The sequence below is a fragment of the Anabas testudineus genome, chromosome 2 (assembly GCF_900324465.2).
Source record: "Anabas testudineus chromosome 2, fAnaTes1.2, whole genome shotgun sequence".
Taxonomy (NCBI): domain Eukaryota; kingdom Metazoa; phylum Chordata; class Actinopteri; order Anabantiformes; family Anabantidae; genus Anabas; species Anabas testudineus.
The window spans coordinates 1,524,101-1,543,976 of NC_046611.1; the positions used below are offsets into that span (position 1 = coordinate 1,524,101).

At 43.7% G+C, this 19,876-nt stretch overlaps 1 protein-coding gene across 3 annotated transcripts; it reads left to right on the top strand.

The window, feature by feature from the left end:
- The first annotated feature begins 514 nt into the window (after positions 1-514).
- nhsl1a (NHS-like 1a) lies at positions 515-18,586 on the top strand. 3 transcript variants are annotated; one of them, XM_026362428.1, is made up of 9 exons: positions 515-641; positions 8,513-8,623; positions 9,437-9,576; positions 10,701-10,938; positions 11,540-11,668; positions 11,765-12,135; positions 12,217-16,057; positions 16,399-16,486; positions 17,159-18,586. In XM_026362428.1, the coding sequence occupies exons 1-9, from the start codon at positions 626-628 to the stop codon at positions 17,778-17,780; spliced, it is 5,556 nt and encodes a 1,851-aa protein (XP_026218213.1). In that variant the 5' UTR covers positions 515-625; the 3' UTR covers positions 17,781-18,586. The 3 variants fall into 3 exon arrangements, with proteins under 3 accessions (XP_026218213.1, XP_026218214.1, XP_026218215.1); XM_026362429.1 differs by having other exon boundaries at positions 10,704-10,938; XM_026362430.1 differs by having other exon boundaries at positions 9,440-9,576.
- Positions 18,587-19,876: the final 1,290 nt, after the last annotated feature.

Below are 19,876 nucleotides of genomic sequence, written 5' to 3' on the forward strand. Positions count from 1 at the left end.
TAGAGCAGCATTTGTAGTAGAAAGAAAAACTTTATTGCAGCCTGACGTGTTTCAGCTGGAGGCCTTTGTCAGGGTCTGTGGTCTGACAATAAAGTTCCTCTTCCTGTTAATATGCTGGAGTTTTGACCTTTTCAGCCTGTTTCTAATGGACACGTGGCGACAGTATAGCTGGCTCAGAATGCCAAACAAGAGGGACAGAGAGCAGATTAAGATGAAGTTTTAATGTATAGTAACTTTACAGCAGAGGTGGTAGAAGTACATAAACTCAATAGTCAAGTAAAAGTACTACACAGTGTATTTTAAATATTGAGCCGCAGCACAACACAAATCATCAATTGCCATTCTGAACATCAGCAGCAGTGCTGGATCAAAATGTTACTAAGAGAAAGAACTTTTCATCAGGGAAGAGATCAGCTTTCTTGACGGGGTCAGTCCGTCAGGAGGAAGAGGTAAAGTTAGGGTGGAGCAAGGATTGGTGCGAGTAGAGAGTGAGAGAGAGGAGGGAGAGGGCTTTTGTTGTGGTAGAACGAGGGAGGTTACTCACACAGTGCTTGAACTTGTGTCTTTGTGAGGCGAGATTCACTTTCAATAACACACTGTGCAACACTGGCCAAGCGAGGACAACATGCTCTGCTTAAAAGGTGAGAGAGAGAGAGAGAGAGAGAGAGAGAGAGATGAGGAGAACGCATGTACGAGTGAAGTGAAGTTTAGGTAAATGCTGCAGGAGAAGATGGTGCATGTTCGAACTCTGTGTCTGAGCACTCAGATGTAGGTCATGCTGCTGTCAGAACTGTTAACACACTCACAGTGTTATCTCAACTGTGTGTGTGTGTGTGTGTGTGTGTGTGTGTGCAGGACAGAGGGTGGGACCAGCTTTATTTTGGGCCAACAGTAGAAAGATTAATGGAGAGAAAGTGTTGAGTAGATACAGTGTTTTCCAGATTACAGCTGCTGCAGTAACTGTTTTTGTAAATACTCTAACTAATACTACTGCTACTAATACTTGTATTACTGCTGCTACTTGTAGTACTACTGTTGCTGCCGATGCTGCTGAAATACTTCCAGTATTTGTGTGTGTGTGTGTGTGTGTGTGTGTGTGTATCAGGCACTAAGCAGTGCTGGCCTGTTGAGGCAGGCTGAAACATCCCATTGCGCTTCCAAAACCCAGCTGTTCTGCCTCTGTACAGCACACACACTCTCTGAGGGTCTCTCAGCTTTAGCAGCACATTAGGCAGCTTCAGACTTTAATTAACTAATTCCTTCATAACTGAGTCAAAAGCTGTCATTAGATTTATCTTTTGCCTTTTTCTGGAAGTCCACCTCCTCTCAATGTATCTACTGTTCAGAATGATTTCTCAGCTGTTTCTTTACATCTTCATCTACTGAAGAAGAAATGTTTTCACAGCTGGAATTAACACACCTGCAGTTAATCAGAAGCCAAAGTGAGATTGTGTGATGTGGAAAATTGTAATTTTCAGGTCACAAACACTGAGGATGGAAATGATAAAGGAACTCAAGGAGGAGATTAAGATTTTATTTTCACAAACAGAGGGGGATTTTAAGAGCTTTTATGAATGTTTTAACTTGAACATTTCCTATTATTTCAGTGTAAGAAAACAGAGATCAGAGATTAATTATTGTTATTAAATTAACCAGAAGCTGAAATAAAGTAGCTTTAATCAAACTAAAAAACATAAAGGACCAAAACTAGAACCTAGGTGAACCCCAAAAGCAATTATTAGCAATACTATAGTATTACTATGTTACTCATACAACATACCCTTGTTTTGCAGCTTGTTCCCTGCTCTGAAATGTCCAAAATATGAATTAGTTACATCTTAATTATTGTTTATTTATTTACTATTTTATAACTACTATTTTTTACAGCAAAGCTCATTGTCAGCTTCACTGTAAATGTGCCAGCATCAGTCAGGTGTGAAAATATTTAGTGCAAGCAAGTGTGAGAACATGCACAGTATAAGTAGTGATTTTATTCAGTTCTATGATCTATTCAAATACCATAAGTTAAATTACAACAGAACCAGGTGTGAAGGTTTTGATATAGTTTTTATCCTGTTTTTTAGAAGATTGGATCGTTTCTAAACCATTGTATCATGTAGTTTATCATGATTTGATCCTTCTGCAAAATAAATGTAAAATATAGTTAAAGTACGGGAGACACTGACATGATGTAATTTTGTGTTGGTGTCGTTCATTCTCACCAGTTTTCTTTTCATGTCAGTTTATCCATCAGTGACAAAACACGGCCTTCAGCCATCAACAAACTACATAATGTTCACTCCAAAAACTCAAATAAACCTGTCAGGAAGACACGACGGATGATAGAGTTGGAGAGCTGGAAGCGAGTAAGATTAAAGGAACTCCTGTCGACTCTTTTCCTCTTTCTGTCAGTCGCTCACAGCAAAAAGTGCCGAACAAGTCACGTAATTCATGAATGTGACTCTTCTCCCTCCTTCATTTTAAATATGTATTTTGTTTAATTCTCAGAATCTCTGACTGTTGACCACACACCTGACACCATCAACTACTCATGAAGTTCATTTTAATTTGACTTTGATCACTTTGGACTCGTGTTGTCTGATTCTCTGATCCAAATATAGAATTACCCAGTAAATACCTGTCCCTCACAGGCCATCTGCAGACCTGGATAATCCCTTTTAGTAGATTAGAGACAGAGAGAGAGGAGAGGAAACAGAACCACACAGTGTCAACACTTTGGAAGGAAAATTTCCTGTTGATGTGTTTTTGTCGTAAGGAGTCCTGGGGAGTTTTGGGGGTTTTGGACGTTTGAGGTTTTGTTTAGTGAAGGAATGAGAAGAGGTTACATGGAGATGTTAAAGGTTTTAACTGTGGCTGATCGAAAAGTCATTCATGGAGTTTTTATGCCGAACCAAAAGGCATTTTAACAGTGCCTTACTTCTTACTGCAAATGGAGGATGTTTTATTTTGAAGTGAGCAGTTAAAAAACATTTTCACAATTTTTTGTGAAAACAGTTTAGAGCTTTTACTTTGACGTATATAAATGAATTCTTGGAGCTTTTCTTTCAACTGCTGGAGAACTTCTGTGAAGGATTTTACAAAACGTTGGATTTTTATCTGAGAGATCTGTGAGGATGATTTTTATTGTGAAAAGCTGACATTTAGGGAATTTATTTTTAAGCTGTGTGAGACTCAGTAAAAAAGATTTTTAAGGAAAGACTTTTTCTTTAAATGCTTTTTGGATAGTTATTGTGAAACTGACCTGAACCCGTGCGAGACACCGGGGGACTTTTGTGATGAAGGTTTGGAAAGATCTCGCAGATTTTTATTGTGAAAAGATGTTAACGAGGGCATAGCTTCTACCGCAGTCTGTGATCTGTCCTGAGGGCGGAGCCAGTCACCTGACAGCCAGTCAACACTCGGGACGGGATGATTTCATACGTAGAGTGTCTGGGTGGCGAAGGGGCGGGGCCTGGTGTGGCGTCACACTGCTGGAACATGGGTCCTGATGAAGAGCGAGATGAGCTTCTTCCACGCAAAATCGCCTCCCTGCAGCCGAAAACTGAGGGCAGCCTGCGCCGCCGCCTGCTTAGTGCAAAAGTCCACCAGCACCACAATGCCTGGCTGAAAGCAGGTGGTACTGACGGAATGCCAGGGATGCCCACAGGGGACACAAAAAAACCCCCACCTCACCTTCAGGGTGTATGGCACCTCCACCAGCACCTCCCACCACGTCCCCACATCCATCCGTCTTTTAGCCCAGAGGCTCATGGGAAACTATTTTTCAGTCCTGAGGTTTATGGAAAACCCCATCCACGATCCCCACCCATCCAACAGCAGCGCTCCGCCTGCCCTGTCATCACCCAACGGCGCCGAACCAGTTCATGTCCCCCCACCCCGGAACCCCGTCCTGGATACACCCTGCCTATTCCTTCCCCTCTTAGTGTCCAGCCCTCCTCCAGGAACCCAGAGCTTCCACTGCAGTACCACTACCAGCCCAGCAGGAGGCGCAGGTCTGGTTTCTTCTGTTTTAGACTCCGGCGAGGAAGAAGGTCGGGGCTGGACGCCACACAAACCACTCCCCTGCTACACAGAGGTACTGCTAGGAATTCTGGGTAGTTGGTTGTATCACTACCATTAGAATTTTTATAAACCACTACTCTGTAGCTCTGTTCAGTCCTGGATTTAGTTTGAACCTGACTCGACTCCGTTTAATCTTCTTCTGCTCACAAATTTGATTTTCACCCGGTTTGAATCAAACTAACCTGGCTGGTCTCTCTTGGCTCTGGAACAGTCCCAGTTAGTCTGATTCGACTGTTTCTCACTTCACTGATCCCAGATAACTTTGGTACTGTAAGGTCCCGACTGATCCCAGTTTGACTCTGGTCCTCAGCACTACTAGCATGTTTAGTTTGACCCAGTTTCTCCTGAATGGTTCTAACTAGCCTAGATTGACTAAATGATGCTATCCATCCTGGTTTGACAGTTTCTAGTACTAAATGGTCCCCGTTGGCCTGCTTTGACTCTCTCTGGTCCTGAATTTTGACCTATCTGACCTTGGCTGGCTCTTCCAGCTACCCTACTTCCCCTTGGTTGAGCTTAAATGGTCTTTTTTTGGGGGTCTTCGTGGTCTTAAATGTTCCCAGCTACCCTGCTTTGGTTCTTTTGGCCTCTGAATGGTTCATGCCCAACTACTATGACTGTGTTTGGTTCCCAATAGTTTCAGCTTTTGCATGTCTTTATATTATTGCAGCATTTTGGTCTCGATGGTTACTTGAAACATGTGTTTGACTCTGTGTAGTTTTAAATGATGCAATCTGGCAAAAGTCTAATTTATTGGCTGGGATCTATTCCTCTCTTGGTACCATTAGTTTATTTCTGAATCATCTCATTTTGTCTAATTTTTGAGTGTTTTTCAAGAAGGACATCATGATACATCACAGCTGCTACTAGTAACATGAATGACGGCGACACTATGTAATAATTATGTGATGTTTATTATATTAGTTCTATATTATTAGTAATAAATTCCAAGTGTCTGCTCTGAAAAGCACAGTTAGGCTGGTTTGGCCCCCATAGCTTTCAGTTTCCTCATTTTATTATATAGAATATTAAAACAGCTGCAGATCTCTTCTCATTACAGACAGCGTGCTACCGTCTGATCAATAATGTATCACAGCTGCAGTCAGCTATTATTATACAGATAACATGAAAACACAGAGAACAGAGACACGCCGCCTCTCCATGTTCTCACCTAATTAAGTCCCCTGTGTGTATAATCTCCTGTGCCAGCGTGTTTGCATGTGACAGAGCAGGGATTAGCTGCAGCTCCATACGCTGGACTAATGGCTAATTCCCGTAAACAGCTGAACAGGCTTTACCATGCAACAGCTGCTACCTGTTGGCTTCAGCTGCTGCCTGCACCTGCATGGCAGCCGTGTAGTCCAGGTAAATAACACCTGGATCTGTAAGTTTACTTCTGATTGGACCAGTTTCCTGATCCTATCAACTGCTTTTCTGATTGGACAGACCTTTTTTCTGCTCAGAGTGTAGAGTTAAACATATTTCGACTATATATACACAGTGACACAATGATAGAGAGGCCTACTTACTGTCTAATTAATTAAACTAATTAAAACAGTGGAGAGGTGAAGACTGGCAGACAGACAGAGGGACAGACAGGCTGTCGGGAACAGAGGATAATTAGCTGCTCCAGTGGCCCACATAGCTGGCACACTTACAGACTGGAACCGTCCCAGTTTGTGACAGATGATGAAGCTGATGATGAAGGTGCCATTTTCATAATCAGAGTGAATTTAGAGACAAATGCAGTCTGCAGGATCGGCTCATGTAACTAATTCACATGCTGTGGTTGCTGTTACGTGTTGAATTCAGAAACCTTTTAGCTTAATTCAAACATCCTGTTGTATTTATATTGACATGGTTGCATTTGCCCGACTAGACCTGGGATTCTGCACTGTTGTGTCTTAAACCCAGAACTCAGAGCTTTATTTTTACTTTGTTTCATCCACTTTGAACAGTTAGCTCCTCATTTTTTTAACTGCAGCACACGGACATAGTCAGAGGAAGAAAGAGAGATATTTCCTAATAATCTATTACAAAACAAAGCTAATACTCTACCGGACTGGTTGGTTTCCATGGATCAGCACAGATTGACATGTTCATAATTATATTAGATATTATCCTCTATGTTGTGCAGTATGTGTCCACTGCAGGACACTTTGCCAGGTGAACTGGTTAAAGTGAATTCTGTCCTTTGTCTTGTTTCTCCACCAGCTGTGTTAGAAGGTGGTGACAGGTCCAAATGTCCTCACTTTGAAACCAGGTCCTCACAAAGACAGAAATACAACAACCCAGAGAAACCCAGGGAACACAGAGAATAAAAGATGAAGAGCCGCACATCTAAAACACACACACACACACACACACACACACACACACACGCACACACACGCACACACACACACACACACACACAGTGCTCTTTCTTCATGTCCCTTTATCTACAAAGCGCCATGTTTCATTTGTGTGTGTCCTAATGCAGTGTGTGAGTAACCTTCATCACCTGGCAGCACACACACACACGCACGCACGCACGCACGCACGCACGCACGCACACACACACACACACACACACACACACAAACGCCACGTTGGCAAAGAGCCTAAAGGAAGAACGACGGAGAAAGAGAGAGGGGGCGAGTGATGTAGAGAGAGAACAGAGAGAGAGAGTGGGAGGAGAGCGCTCGTCTGCTCGGTCGCCTTCTGTCTGCTGCAGCCTCAGGAGTGTGTGTGTGTCCAGTGTGTGTTTGGACGAGTGTGTGGCGTCGTTATGGTTCTGATCGGAGCTGCGATCAAATCTGTCCTCAGATATCTCAATAAGACCAGAGGTGAGTGTGTGAGTGTGTGTATGTGTGTGTGTGTGTGTGTGTGTGTGTGTGTGTGTGTGTGTGTGTGTGTGTGTGTGTGTGTGTGTGTGTGTGTGTGTGTGTGTTTTGTTGGTGATGATGTTGCAGGTTTCACTGCTGAGCGAGAGAGCATCACTCGTACAGTGTTTATGGAGAGAGAGCGCTTCAGACCAGTCCGGTGTAAATCTGAGCTCAAGGTTTTTTAACCATACCGGTAACCATAGCAACATTACTGTAAACTGACTCAAGGATGCCTGGAACTTCCTCCAGGACATTTTAACTTCTTCAAGGACCTCTGGCACGTCTTCAAGGAGCTGATACCATCTTAAAGAATGAACCTTTTTCCCTCAAACCTCCTTAAAGGTCCTTCCCAAGGACGGCAGGGACTCGGGGGGGGGGGGGGGGGGGGTCTTTTACCTGGAACCTCCTCTTCAAGGGTCAGTTGTGTCTATGGTAGTTCCTAGGAATTGATAGAACAAGCTCAAGGACTAACTGATCCTTCTTAAGAACCTTTTCAAGAACCTGTTAAACTCCTGTCAACAAACTCAGCTCATCTCTGGTGACAATATGCATCTCTAGTGTTTCTGCAAGATGAAAGGAACCACTTCAAGCGTTACAGAGAACTGTTCTAGAGTTCTCAGTCTCTTCAAGGTCCATAGCATCATGTCAGTCTCCTTGGATCTCCCCAAGGACCCCACACTAATTATGGAGCCCGTTGGAACCTCCTGAAGTCCGTCTGTAGTCTCATTCAGGAACCTTTGAAAAATATCCAGCCCACTCTAAAACCAAATTACACCCGGCAACAGAAAATCCTGCCCTCTGATTGGCCGGCAGGTGAATCAGTCAACAGTTTTGACTTCAGCTAATTTAATTAGAAAAATGAAATTGAACAATTAAGAGACGATGTTGGTAATGTTGGTAATCTTTGTAGGACTTACTTAATGATTCACACGAGGTCCAGTTTTCATTTAGTACTGTGGTTAATTGTACTACATACGGTGTGTCGCCAGTACTGTATTACTGCTTATTACACCACAGTACTAACAGTGTACTGTGGACTGTACACTATAAACTATAAAAAGTAGAAACAAAGCTCTGTACATGTTGATGTACCAAACAAACATCTGCACACATCGAAAAACAAATGAAATATCCAGAGAAAGTCTGAGAAGTTACCTTTAAATCAAGGTGAATGAGTTTGTGTCTTTAAGTTATAGGAAGGTGACGTGAACTGTAATGTGCTGTGAGGTTGTTGTATTGCAGTGTGTTTTATTGAAGCTGGTGAATGGACACTTTATCTTCACATCTGTCCAAACATCTGGCCACTGGATACTACAGCTAGTCAATATACTGCTCCTTCAAAATAAAAGCCCACTGGTGCCGTCTGTGACTGTCTGAGGTCACCTTGAGGAGTGCTGAGTGCTGCACCGCTGATCATCACTGTTCTGTGTGTGTGTGTGTGTGTGTGTGTGTGTGTGTGTGTGTGTGTGTGTGTGTGTGTGAATAGATTTGCTGAATCAAGATTAACACAGAATCCACTCACACACTGAACTGTGTTGTATCCTCTGTGTGTTTCTCTGCAGCAGGGGACGGGGACAGTAAGTGGTCTGTTCGCTACACCACCCAGAAGCCTCAGCAGGGTCTGATCTTCGTCCCTGCAAAAAGGCGACTTAGCAGCGCTGACGATGTGCAAGGTCAGAGGTCAAAAGAATAAAACATTTCTTAGTTAATGTGATTTTTTTAATGTGGCAGTAGACAAAGAGAAAAACTTGGATGTTCTCAGATTTGTTGAACCAAATTAAAAAAGATAGAGTTTTAAAAAAAATAGAGATGTGGAACAATAACTCTGGACACGGACATGGACAAATTTTATTTTATGGGCACAATTTCAAGCCCATTGTTGTCGATCTTAATTTTCACAACCAGTGAAGATGGAACAGTAATTTCCAGACATCCAATATCTGAACCACTTATTCTGTTAAGATCCTCAGAGGATCTGGAGTAAAATCCGGGTGTGACTGGATAAAAGGCACCGTCCACACTGGACAGGTGTCCAGACTGTGACAGGTCTGACATAGAGACAGAGACGAACTATAAATGCTCCTACTGTGGTAGATTATCCCTCGATCCAGCCTGTCTGATGGAGAATCTGACTATTGAACATGGAGAGCAGGTTGCAGAGAGCTGCAGGGGTCTGCCTGCACACACACACACACACACACACACACACACACTGCTGCAGACTGCATCACAGCAGCTGCAGTGCCACATGTCGCCCCCACCACCCAGCTCACAGACAAAGGATGAAGCGTTCCCCTTCCATGTATTTCATTAATTAACTGAAGAGGAAAATGAAAACAAACGTATAGTAATTAGTAGTTAAATCAATAAGCTGATTAGTTAATTAACCGTTAACCCCGTACATACTTTGTCTCATTGATTATTGGCCATCAGTGTCTCATCTTCTGTGTGTTCTCTCTCATGTGTCTGTATGTGTGGATCTGTAGCAGGTAACGGGCTGACTCAGCATGGACCTGCCAGCTCTCACCTCCACCTCCAGAGCCCCACCTCCTCTCCCAGCTCCTCTGGCCTCGACCAATTAGAGGGCAGCACGTGCAGCGGGTGGAAGAATAAAAGCCGGAAGATGGTTAGTGACTCCGGCACAGAAGATATTCTTATTTTATTATTATTATTATTATAATTATTATTGAGAGAGAGCTGCTGCTCATGAATATTAATGAAGCTGGACAGATGTTGGGCCGGTGGTCCCAAAGAAACAAATGTTCCTGCTCATGCCAGAAAATAATAATAGTAAATGTTAAAATGGTAAATGGTAAATGAGCTGCACCTATTCAGGGCTTTTCTATCTAACTGGTTCCAAGGTGTATTTACATAGCACCTCTTTCACCTGGCGGAGCTGCCTGCACCTGTCCTCACTCCTGACGGCAACTTGGGAATCAATGATAATAACTTGACCTTTTACCTTTGAAAGCTTTTTGCATGAACACTCTCAGTTTTCTCAGGCTCAGTTTTCCTGGTTTTAGATCATAGTGGTTCTGGTTCAGTTTGGCTCAGATGTACCTGTTTTCATCTGGCTGTGGTCTGTCACCTGTTCCCTGCAGCACTGGCCTCTTACTCTGTTTTCTGCCTCCTGTCGTGATCTCTGATTATTTGTAGTTTAACTATTTTTTCCTGTTTCTCCTTTTCACTTCCCACCTCCTCTCCTTTTATCAGAGGTCCAGATTCTTGGACTTTATCTCTCAGTCTTGCTTTACAGCTTGTTTCAGGTTTTCAGTTTGGAGGAGAAAGGTAAACAATAATCAGACTGAAGTAGAATAGAATGAACTAGACTAAAATAGAGTACAACCCCAATCACACCCAACCAGACCCCTACTTAAAGTAGATCCTACTACAGTATATCACAAGAATTTTAGACCTTTCACTGGACTCTCGTAGAGTTACATTATCTCCTATTGTGTTAAACTGTCTCAGTTAAAGTTTACTGTGCCAAAGTAAATTAGACTCTACTGGAAATAAAACTAGACACCTGAGATAAAAACATCTGAAACTAAACTAAACTGAGCTGAGACTCACACTACCATGTAAAACCAGAACCAGTTTGACAAGACAGGTTAAATTCAGCTTCACACTGGTTCAGCTTTACCAGGCTGGGTTAGACGTCGGTAAACTGACTTTAACTCCAGCCTTCGTAGTTAGAGCACCTGTTAAAAGGTCAAATGTGAGTTACAGTTTACCTTTGTTTGTGTTAAGCAGTCTTCAGCCTCGTCAGATGAAGACGAGAGGTTCATTTTGAACAACAAACGACCTCTGACCCCACTGGTCTTGAGCTCCGTCCACGTCACCTCCAGTTTGGACGTTTTTGCTCCTTCTTATGAGCAAACAGTCGACATGGAGGTGGAGCCAATCCCTCGTCTTCCAACACCAGAAGAAAGGATGAGGCAGGAGGCCGAGGCTGTGGGCGCTGATATAGTACCTATTAATGTAACAGGTAGGGAAAGACTCAGATCCAGATTCTAAGGTTTTATAGGCCTTTGGATTTGACCTGATAATAAATGTGGTCTAACTCACACTTACTTCAGATTCCGACACTTGGGACTTAACTTGACCTTGTTTCAGGACTCAGGACTCAAGTTTCACATGATTCTTGGAGTTCAATTCAATTCTTTTATTCTGAAACCGATCACTTGTGACTCAGTTTAGATTTGGAACAAGAGTTGGATGGTAATTTACACTGAGGCAAATCAAAGCAAAGATTTGTGTCTGACTCTAGATTTGACTTGTGTCTGGACTCAGACTTAACTAAAGACTGATTCAACCTGCAGTTCGGATCTTGAATGAACACATTCTGTTTAGGATTCGACATACAGAACTTGAAACACAGTTTTTTGAACACAGAATCTGGACTTTACTCAGATTTGGGATTAATATGATTCTTAGGATTCATCGAGAGACTTGACTCATACTTGGGATTTTAGTCTGACTTTAGACTCAGCTTAGGATTTGACTTGGGCTTAAATCTGACGCAGACTCTGTGTCGCTGCTATATCCTCTAACACATCTTGTTTTTTTTTTTCATATGTGGGCTAAAGGTGAGAGTTTTGATCGACAGGCCAGTTCTCGAAGAACACTTTCCAGTTCTGACTCATTATCCCGAAGACCCCGTAACCTGAGCCGCCGTAAGACAGTTACTGGGATATCTGATGTTGGATGGAAACTGGGTACATACTCCAACACGTTATTGCAATCTCTCTCTTTATGTTGCTCCTTCCATCATTCTTTCCTTCCCAATCAATTCTTAACCTCTGTCTTTCCAGACTCGCCCTTGTCTCTTCCTGATCAGTCGTCCACTGTGGGTCACGCTGCCTCCTCCTGCACCTCCACAGACCAACAGAAGACCATGTGGGAAGAGTTGGAGGAGAGGGAGAGGGCAGAAATCAGAAAGGAGGACCAGTCATCAGTGAGGAGGATCCGAGCCCCAGAAGGAGAAGGGATGACTGGGCTCATGGCCTCTCCTACCCGCTCTGCGTATGTCGAGTCGTGTCAGGAACACTCCTCCTCCTGCTGCTCACCCCCCTCTGAAGCTCGAAGCCTCCCTCGTTTGGTAACCAACTCCTCTCTGAACTCAGAGGCCAGCTGTAATAGCACCCCCTACAGGACACTCAGTGCCTCCTCATCTTCCTGCCAGGTCAGTTTAGGAATAAATACTTCGAACTTTGAACATCAAATACTTTGTTTTTTCAAAGATTTTTCCCTTTTCTCTCTGCAGGGTTTCCCTAGCGACATAATGCCCCTGCTGCCCTTTGACCCTAAAGCTAAAGTCATTCCTCAGTCACCTTTCTCCTCCTCCTCTTCTTTATCTTCCTCCCCCGTCACCTCCTCCTCCCTCCCTAGCACCCCCAGCCGTGTCCTCCAATCAGAGTGCTCTTACCCCAGTGATAAGCCCCTGAATGAGTCTGCCCAGCGTCATAGTTCCACTTCATCCTCCCATTACGTCTCTTCTTCCTCCATCGCAGACTCAGAGTCTCAGTTTAGCTACCAGGCTTTGGATGACCACAACACCCAATTCCCCTATGATGGAGGCTCCTGCAGTGAGGAGAGGTGGAGTTACCAGCCCCTCTCTCACAGCTCCAGTCTCCACAGCAGCCAGACTGGGAGTGACTGGAACAGCATAACCCGGGAGATGAGTTGTGTTTCTGGGGAGGGCTGGAGCTGCGATCCTCTGCTGTCCTCTGGCCGTTCCTCCCCAGCTTTCACTGACAGCAACTCCTTGTTTTCAGAGAACATCACTTCTTCTTCTTTGCTAAACTGGGAGAAAAAGAAATGCAGTCCTGCCTCCTCCTACTCTCACACCATCATCCGTAACATCTCCCTCCGAAAGTCCAAGCGCCCACCTCCTCCACCATTGCGCTCTGATTCTCTGAGGTGCCGGCCAGGTCGTAGCAAATCCTCTCGCTCCTCCTCCAGCCCCCGCCTGGAGCGCACCATCCAGCAGACACCAAACCCATCTCCCCAGACCTTTCATGATCCCTGGGTGCCCAGGAACGACACTAAGAGACGCCAGAGCGGACTTAACTGTGGGACAGTAACAACGTTTGAACCTTTAAGCCCAGACTGCCATGCACCAACCTTGGTTGAGTCTCCAGCTTATGAACACTTCCCACAAATCCCCAGCCACTCCCATGCCCATGTCTTCACCCCTGGTTCTCCAGGATCAGAGGCACTGAGCTTTACTCTCAACCCCCAATCAGCTACCTCGTCTGTGGCTGGGCTGCAGCGCCTTGCTTCACCCTCCAGTGGCTACTCTAGCCAGTCCAACACCCCCACTCCTGGCACTCCAGTGTCATCTCCTCTTACCCCCTCCTCTCCTCTCACAGAAAGCCCTGGAGCATTTTATCTCCCGTTGACCTCCCCTTTGTCCTCATCACACTCATACTCCTTCTCTCTGTCCCCTGGCATCTCTTCCCTGCCCAGGACAAGGTCTGAGGGAGAACGAAGGCCAAAGCCACCAGTGCCAGAGAGGAAGTCTTCACTCTTGTCCTCCCTCTCCTCATCCTTCTCCTCCATCTCTTCCCTCTCCTCCTGCACCTCATCAGAACATCCTGTTCTTCCTGCTCCACCTCCACCTCCTCCTCTGCCACATTGTTCATCCTCCTCCTTTTCTGTCTTCACCTCCCCCATTCGTGCACCTCTTCCTCCTGCTCCTCCTCTTCCACTTTCCTACCTGCCTGCTCCCCCTTCATTCTCAAAACTCTCTGCTGCTCCTTTTCGTTCACCTTCATCTCATCCTTCTCCTCCACCCCCACCTCCTCTCCCACCTTCACCTGTCCCTGTTCCTTCACCTCTACAACTTTCCTCTCGTCCTCCTCCTCCTCCATACTCATACGCTATCAGGCAGACCTCTCTTCATGCTCTGGAGTCCACTGAGTCACAATCAAATGTCTTTCCTCCTCATCCCTCTTCAGATATCCCAGAAGTTTCGTTTACCAATCTTCCTCCTCCACCACCACCACCTCCTCTTCCGAGTCTCCCCACATCCTCTGTAGTTCCTCTTTCATTTGCAAACCCTGCCAAGTCTCTAAACCCTTGTGTCAGAGTGGTCACAAGCCCTTTTCCCTTGGTCACCACCCAAGCTTTGCAGGGTGTTAAACTTCGGTCCATCAAGAATCAGGAAGCCCTGTCTGCTAACAATATGCTAGCTGGTGCTACACCCCACGGCCAAGCTAGCACGTTGTCAGCTAATGCTAAACATGCTGATACTATCTATGATTTTAACAGCAAAGAAGCTCAACCAGACTGTTCCGAGTTGACTAATGCTAATGTTAATCCCAATACTGATGGACCAGGATCACAAAATGCTGTCTGTACTCTTGATAGGTGTGGGAATGACAACCCTGCAAAACAACCTGTAATTAAATCAGATCACGATTACTACAACCTAACAAAAAATGAAGTGAGGACACCCACAGATGAGACAGCTTATGCTGGTCTTCAAAGTCTACAAGGCAGCATTTACAGCCCAGATAACCAAAGAACCTCTGGGCATCAGGTTGTTAATAGCAAAGATAACAAATTCAATGAGCAAGTGAGAAAAGAGTCTGACACATATGCTTCACTGACAAACAATCAAATATCCAGTCCTGATAGTTCTTGGATTAAAATCTCTTCTGGTAATGACCAAAACCACATCAATCCATTGATCCAAGAACAGCAAATCACAGATACAGTGTTAGCAGACAACATGCTAAGTGAACCTGCAGAAACAAGTGGAAACACTGAGAATGACTCTTCATACTGGACTCTGTCTGGAACAAATCAAGTGTATCCCAGAGAGAGCAGAAGAATACTGTTAGAAAGCAAAGATGAAGAAGAGGGAAATGGCAAAGATAATTCAGCTGATGAAAGTCCCATGGCCTACAGTGATGTAACACAGAGTGAGTTGGTCCTTAAGTCCCCAGAGAAGCCAACACCACTGAAGAAGCCTGATCTCTGCATTCTGGGCCTCAAGGCGTCCACTGAGGACAATACCTCACTTGGTGGTTCCCCTCAGAAGCAGAAGCCACCGATTTTGCACAAGAAGCCAGATCTTTCATTGACCTCAACCAGAAAAATAAAAACACTGTTTCCATCTGAAAATACAAGCGAGGCACCCAACAGCAACTCTGTGGCCTATGGCACGCTAGAGATCGCTGGAATTTCACATACCCAGAACACCACAGGGATTGTGCATATCATAGACCCTAGAAACAAATTCAATGGCATAATGAGTACTTTGGAGAACTGTGTTAGCTCAGGAAGTTGTTGCACCATGGAAAATAGCAACTTTGGCTCAAAGGGCACCAAGATGTGGACCTGTGTCTCCTCAGGGACCATGGGTCCGACACAGGCCTGGAGTACCTGTGGGGTTACAAACACTACTGATGGAACCATGAAGAACTGTGGTACCACACAAACATGTCGAAACGAAGGAAACTCAGGGGACCATGGAGGTGCTACTGCTGAAACACGTGGAACCCCAAGTGGGGCAACAGATCCCCGTAGGCTTTATAAAGATAATCAGAAAACATTTCATAAGAGGATGATGAGACCATCACTGGCTGAAGATGAAGAAGAAGATGATGAGGATGAGAAGGTTAAAGAAAGAGGGACAAAAACAATGATGATGTCGTCCTCCACAAAGAAAAGAGGCAGAGCAAGAAGGAGGAGGAGGAGGAGGAGGACAGGCAGGCAGCTGCTCATAATGTCATCAACAATGCAGCCCACTCCCTCTTCATCATCATCCTCATCATCATCATCTTTGTCATCATCTTCATCCTCATCTGGAGATGAACAAGATCTGGAGAAAGGGAGAACAGTGCCAACAAGGGAGAGAGTGAGGATGTCGAGGGAAGTGTGGAATGAAGAGACTGACTCTGAAAGTTCCTGCGCTCAGACTGGTCACAGCAGGAACTCCCTCAGCAGTGCACTGTCCACTGAAAGTCTGCAGGGGGAGTTGTCGCTTCCAGACCTCCTGATACAGGAACCAGGGGAGGAAGAAGAGGAGAAGAGGAGCAAGGGTGAAGCACAGAGCACAGAGGTGAAGGCAAAGGAGACCAGAGAACCTCCAGATGGTAAGTTTGTTCTACTGAAGTAGCCAGGTGGGACAATACAGTACAGTAAAAAATAACACCTTCATTCAACTTCGGTCTCTTCATGCAGTGATAGTCTCTATAGTCAGTGTACATGTCATCTAGTTTTTGTATATATTAAGCAAAACAGGCTTTGATTCCTGTGTACAACAATGTGAAAGGAGGCAAAAATATACAGTACAGTAGAATCCTAGTTCAGTCAGAGTTCTGCTGAGCTTAGAGTTTAGATTTCTGCTTGTGACTTTAACATCAGGTACCAGGGTTATACACAAAGAACTATTTCTATTTATTGTGCAGTATGAGTTAGTCATTTTTCTGTCCAGGTGATCTGTTCGTCAGTGTTTCAGCAGATCAGATGTTTGTCTCCGGTCGACCACGAACCACAGAGGATCTATTTGCTGTCATCCACAGGTAGACACACACATAGAAACACTGCACACTGTTACTGTACCAGGTTGTCAGCCTAGTTTTCATGTGTTTGCTTGATTCCTTCCTCTGCCTCTGTGGAGCAGTGCAGTGTGGGAAGGCAGAGCATGAATTCCCTGATAAACAGGGTTTGCTGCAGGTAAAGCTGTGACAAGTCACTGAATGTGCAGTAGATAGATTTAGCTCCCAGCCGTAGGTAAATCAATTATCACTAATATCCAGTCATCCTTCCTCGTTGGCTTAGTTTTCCTTCTTTCTAAAAAAAGTTACTCCTTTTATCCTGATACTTCAAATAAGAAGTTACTTTATGTCATGACTCAAAATGGAAGCTTCCAGTCTCCTTGTTCCACAACTTGAAATCGTCTGTGGACTTTGTTCCCCTCACTTTCCCTTTTCTAGTCTTTCCCATCATCTGTGCTCCCTGACTAAGACACTTCCTGTTTTCTTCCTGTAGTAGTTTCCTTCTTCTTCACTACATTGGAAGCTTCTTACACTGCACTCTATCAAATGTTGACATGTGTGTTCTGTGCTCACCCTGTAGTTTCTTGGTTTCCACAGAAGAATTGTGTGAGTGTTGTTTTGGTAAGTGAGGCAGCAGCCAGGACTTGAGTGCTTTAATAAACCAACAACACGTGTGCTCTGTCTCTGTCTTTCCAGGTCTAAGAGAAAGATGCTGGGAAGAAGACATTCAGAAGAAAACGGACATTGTATTGTGTCTTCCTCTTGGTCCTCTTCTGCAGACCCAGTCCCCTGCTCGACACAGCCTGTGGCCTTCAAAACCCAAAGGTCATCGAGAAGTGAGAGCTTCAAGGCTCTCTTGCTTAGGAAAGGTAGTCGGTCTGATTCATGTTCTCGTATCTCAGCTGTCGAGCGACTTTGTACTGACCTCCAGCATGTGCCGTCACTGCTGCCACCACCAGAGCAAACACAAGTCAAACCCACGAGTTTGTTCCATACTGTGCACAGACAAGACGTACCGCTGTCTCCCACATCTCTGTGCAGTCAGAACCTCTTCGTGAAGCTCGGATTAAAGCAGAGGGATCTGATGAGTACTCAGCTCTTCTTCTTCTCCGCCTCAATGCGTCCTCGCTCCCTCACTCCTCCCTGCTCAGCCAGTCGACGTTTTGCTGCTCGCTCCCGCCTCGTTGCCGCCCCCATGACCGCAATCTTTGAAGGGGAAGGTGAGGAGGAAGAAGAGGAGGACGATAACGATGAAGGTTCCATCGAGTCACCAGGAATCAAAGAAGAATCGAGTCAGAGATTGGAGGAAACTTCTTGAAGGTTCGAAGCAGCTGCAGCTTGAATTCAGCTGAAAGTAAATAGCTCTGTGATGTTTTACCACCTGCTCAGATCCAGAACACTCAGCTGAATGTGATGATGTCTGGGTTTACAGAGTTTTATCAGGTGTAAGACGGCCTCTGAACATGTTGCACTCAGCAAACACGAACTGTTCTGAGCTGGTTTTGACTAATCCATGACCCGAAACATTTATCTGAATGTATGTAAGCACACTTAGCAACTGTCTGTAGGAGCCAGAAAACTACGGTAGCCTGGAGAGGACATCACAGTCCTAAGAAAACAAGCGAGTTACAGTAAAACTGTTTATTTCTTGTCATCCTGGAAAATAACTTTACAACAATACTTCCATATAATGTACTTAAATTTAAACGACATATTTTCTTACTATTTAAAGTATTTCTCTTCTCTGTATCGTTTAATTTTTTACTGTCTAACAAGACAAATCTCATTTCGGTGGCTTCTCCAGCTTTTATCGTAGCAAAGGGAACGTTTTTTGTCTTCAGCTTGTTTCGTGAGACTTGAGTTTAGAGTAAAATGTTATTTGTCAATAATTATTAACAACATACAAATTAGAATAATGTTGAAAAGTTATATTGTAAAGCTTTCCACAAAGATTTCTGTAACATCATAGAATTTTAAATGACAGCTACTGGGAAACCTACATTTATCTCACATATATTGACAATAAATCGTCAACACGTTGATCTACTGTCAACATTAATTTAGGGATGATCAGTTGGTTTTTTTATTAGAGAGTGATAATTATTTGGCAAAATCCTACGATTTTTATTTACATCTTATTTTTTAAGGTGAAATCCCAACAATCATTTCATCATTAATAAATATAGATTTAAATAATGTAATAATAAACAGTATTGATCGGGGAAAAGTAATTTATTGCAAATTAACAATTTATGCCAAACTAATTATGAATCCTCTGCAACTGAATGCTGCACTTTTGTTTTGAACATAGAATTTGGTTTTTCATTCAAACATACAGAGAAAACTTGTTGTGGTTGTTTTTGGTCAACAGATAAAAAAGTTTGTTCAAATCTTCCACTGCCTGAAAAAATGATTGTACAACCAAACAGATCACGTTCAGAATGAAGACCGTGGTTTTATGTAGCTACTCTAATTTCTTTTTATGTAACACAAATATAAGAAGGAGACTAAATTTATGTAAATATATAGAGAAATAAAAAATTTTGTTGCCTTTATCCCCAAAACGTAACGCTACCGTTTTTTGTTTTTTTTTACTGGGGTCGTAAAACTCAGATCTGCTGACATGTCCTGTTTTTATTTTTTAAGTCATCCTGAACTGTTATTAAGGGAAGTAGTTTCTCACAAACTGTAAATAATCCTGTTTCTTATCACCTCACTTTGTTTCTGCGACACGTTTCTGTTCTGTAGCATTTTTCAGCTCCAGTCTTTGAGTTTAGTGACATAATTCTCTTTTTGTGATCGAGATTCAGATTTACTGTATAACTATTAAAAGAAAACACATTAACTGGAAAACTGAAAAAGGAGGAAGTGATGAACGGAAAACTGAATGAAGGTGTTTGTGGAGAAACAGCAGAGACAGGAAGCAGAAAGAAATGGAAATATTAAATGTAAAATATGTTTGAAAACAGAAATGGAAGCAATAAAAGGTTAACTGAGTTTCTGAAACTCTGGTTTTTCTGTCCAAATCCAGTTTACACCCTGAGAACTGGTCTCTGAAGTGTTTCGGTTTTAACACTGAACCACATCTCCTGAACATCACTGTGCACGTTCTATCTCTGGCCACAGAGCAGTGCTGTGGAACCGTTGTGTTCTGCAAACTGTTCCCTGAGCTGAGTCTGTCAGGTGCTGCCTCCTTTCAGTTTCAGTTAGGACTGTTTGTTTTGTTGAACATGGTTTGGGGGGGGGGGGGGGGGACTCTGAAACGGCCTCGTTCAACAGTCTTTAAAGACTCTAAGATATTTTTTATTTCATCTTCCTCAGTTTGTGAAGAGTCTATCATTTCAACCCCCAAAATAATCAACAAACAATCGATAATTATTAAAAGTATAATTTTTACTTTTTAAAATAAAAATA